Source organism: Aptenodytes forsteri, unplaced genomic scaffold (assembly GCF_000699145.1).
Source record: "Aptenodytes forsteri isolate BGI_AS27 unplaced genomic scaffold, ASM69914v1 Scaffold15, whole genome shotgun sequence".
Lineage (NCBI taxonomy): Eukaryota > Metazoa > Chordata > Aves > Sphenisciformes > Spheniscidae > Aptenodytes > Aptenodytes forsteri.
In genome coordinates, this window is record NW_008795129.1 from 13,637,730 (window position 1) to 13,640,691 (window position 2,962).

Sequence of the window (2,962 nt, forward strand, 5' to 3'; positions counted from 1 at the left end):
AAGGACAGGACAAGCCATTTAAAGTACTGCTGCAAGTCCTATCAAGAAGGCTTTTTTTTATAACTACAGTTACCTTTCGATTAAAGAGCTGTGGTTGATTTAAGGATCTCCATCTGGTCCAGGTCTTGTGCATGACCCTCCTCCTCACATCAGCACCGAGTCTTATGTTGCACTTCCCATTGGTCGCAGAGCTCCTGCTGTCTGCAAGCAGACAGGCTCCTGCGATCCCAAAATCCTGTCTCTGATTCCTCCACCCTTTTCTTATCTCCCCCTTCCAAAGGAAATGAAGTATTTGGCCACCACCACCATTTGCATTGCAGGCATCTCAATAAATTAGTCATATTTGTTGCTCACCACCACTGTAGCGTGACTGAGGCACAATAGAAAAATATATTCTTAGCTGCATAAAACCCAGCCAGCACACCAGTGGAGCAGAAACTTACTTTTATACCACGTCTTCCAGTTTCTCCCTATCCTCCCCCCATCCCCTCTCCCCTACTGCAGAAACCATGGCCCAGGACCGGTTCAGCTGCAGACAAGAAGCTGTACTGGCGAAGTCGGTTGTCTCCAGGAGGCTTCAGAAAGCTGCCCTCTGGACTTGTGCTTAGAGGAACAAGTGTTTTCCTGCTGGCTTTGGTTAAAGGGAATCCTTATGGATCCCATTGGTGTGTGCAAGGGGAATGTGCACCGTGTACTCATTTATCAGTGCAGACATGTTCCTGAGCATCTCATGGAACGTGTCCACTGTCTTCCTGTAAATGTCCCTGCGTAGCACAAAGGGACGGAAAAGGTTGAGAGGCTCAGCCCTCTGGAATATGATGGGGAAGCCCAGCTCTGCTGGTACCTTCCCATTGCCAATGAAGAAGTGGTAGAGCTTCTTCTCATGCAAACATTTCTCCAGGAATTTCAGCAAGTCCTGTAGACGGGCCTCCAACTTCTCTGGGGCCCAGTCCTGACTGGGACGTGCCTGCAGGAGATGCAGCATCACTGTCTTCAGGTGGTAGTTGGTAAGCCCACTTGGACCTGTGAGGCTGCACTGCTTCCCATGGAGGAAGGAGAGGATCTGAAGGCAGCTGACATGGCAGGCGTTAGCAGGCAGTGTTTTGGAGACCAGCTGGATGAACCTCCTCTCATACACTGCAAAGGTGAGAAACCAGTGAGTGCTGGAGGGGAGGTCTGCTGCCAGGCCCCTCCGAGGGAAATGAGAGATGAAGTAAACGTCAGAGTTCTCATACTGCACCACAGGGGTGAGGTTGAAGGCAATTGATTTCCCTGACCTAAATTTTATCTTCAGGGCTCCTGGCGAGTCCAGGAGGCTGAAGGAAAGGTCGAATTCGTACTTGTGGGAGATTCTGTTCCAGGCCTTGGTGACCGCGATCTGAAACCACTTCATGACTTGGTCGGCATCCAGATATTGAGTATTTTTGAAGCACAGGAGGTCTTCCATCTCACTGCTGGGCCTGGTAGTATTTGCTTTGCTATGGAGGAGGCACAGCATATCTTCCCCTAGTTTAGTCTTGTCACAGATGCAACCTGTCACATCCTCATCTGCCCTGCATACCTTGATAGTGCCATAACCTTGTTCATCGGGGGGAAAACAGTCGCCAGAGCACCAGGTCTGGGACCGGAAACAGTATGGCTCTGGGGGGGCAAAAGGCACTATCAGATCACAGACAAAAGGTTTACGCACTCTCCAATTCTCATACATGCTCCCCACACCCATGCAGTCCTCCACTTCCATGTCAGCATCCCGGTTACAAACACTCCTCAAGGCCTCCAGCAGGTCATCTGCAAAGCCTTCCACCATCTCCCGCATCCTGGCCATGTCTCCAGTGGTACCCAGGATACGCTTCTCATAGAAGCTGGCCAAGACAGCCTTGTCAGGGAAGACCACTCCTTTAAATGCTTTCCCCAGGACAGCCATGTCATCCTCTTCTCCTCCTGTGTCCTGCCAATTCCCTTCCTGGAAATCCTGCCTCCAGAGCTCGATCAGCAGAAAGATGACCATGGAAAGGGCAGTCCACATATCCCATCGGACCTTTTCCTCTTTGCTTTCCTCCACTACCTCTGCAGCCTTCTCCAGCGCCTTCTGTGTGGCTTCCTGGTCTGCTATTTCCTGCTCCAAGCGCAACTGCTCCAGCCGAAGGCTCTCCTCCCGCTCCTTCATCTTCTGGATGATTTCTTCCGCGTTCTCGGGGACAGTGCCATTCTCTTTAGGGAAGAGGAGTGGGTGGTTGACAATAGCTGTAATCACCACTAGGCACACGCGGAAGATTCCCACGGGCATGGCAGTTCCTTCCCTGGAAGAGAAAGAAAGGCAGAATGACCCACAATTCGGAGTATGTTCCCTCAAGAAGAAAAATGAAAGAAAATCCCCATGAATAAAAGCTTTGGCATCCTTTCTAGCCCTGAAAAAACTGCTTGAGTCTAGAAGCTCCTAAGCGCGTGCCTGTTCCTGCAAGTTATCAACCAAGCTTCCTAAAGAGACTTTATCAGCAGATAGTGAGGATGAAAGTGTCCTCTTATCAAATTAACTTAGAAGAACAGAACTGTGAAGGCGCTTGCTACTGTCAACCCACTGTGATGCTGTTGGGGCAGTGTGGGAGGGCATGCCCTTCCTCCCTCCTTTAAAGTTCTCAGGAGAGAAAGGCAAAGAAGCAGGCAGGACTTCCCCAGATGTAAAAAAGCAGGGCTGGAGATGACCACTGCTTTCCCTCAACAGAAGGCTAATGTTGCAGACGTGGCAATGGCATAGGCAGGGCTGTCCTGGCCCACCTTCCATGTAAAGCATGTCTGGGGACCCACACAGCCTGCTTGGATTAGAGCAATCTTCGCTGCCAGTGCTGGTTATGTGCACCTGGGTGGGAACAAGCATGCGTGGTTTTGTGCTTCTAAGCAGGCACTAGAGGCAAAGCTCTTCCTGCCTGTCAGCACCATCAGGATCAGGCTGTGGCAAACCCTC

General features: G+C 50.8%; 1 protein-coding gene across 1 annotated transcript; it reads right to left on the bottom strand.

Moving 5' to 3' along the window:
- Positions 1-560: 560 nt before the first annotated feature.
- On the bottom strand, positions 561-2,300 carry ITPRIP (inositol 1,4,5-trisphosphate receptor interacting protein). Its single transcript, XM_009277850.2, has one exon. It carries the CDS (start codon positions 2,285-2,287, stop codon positions 638-640), a length of 1,650 nt encoding a protein of 549 aa, XP_009276125.1. The 5' UTR covers positions 2,288-2,300; the 3' UTR covers positions 561-637.
- Between the last annotated feature and the right edge of the window lie 662 nt (positions 2,301-2,962).

What these genes read in the sequence shown, in the direction of transcription:
- ITPRIP (XM_009277850.2), bottom strand. Translation starts at nt 2,287, where the DNA reads ATGCCCGTGGGAATCTTCCGCGTGTGCCTAGTGGTGATTACAGCTATT.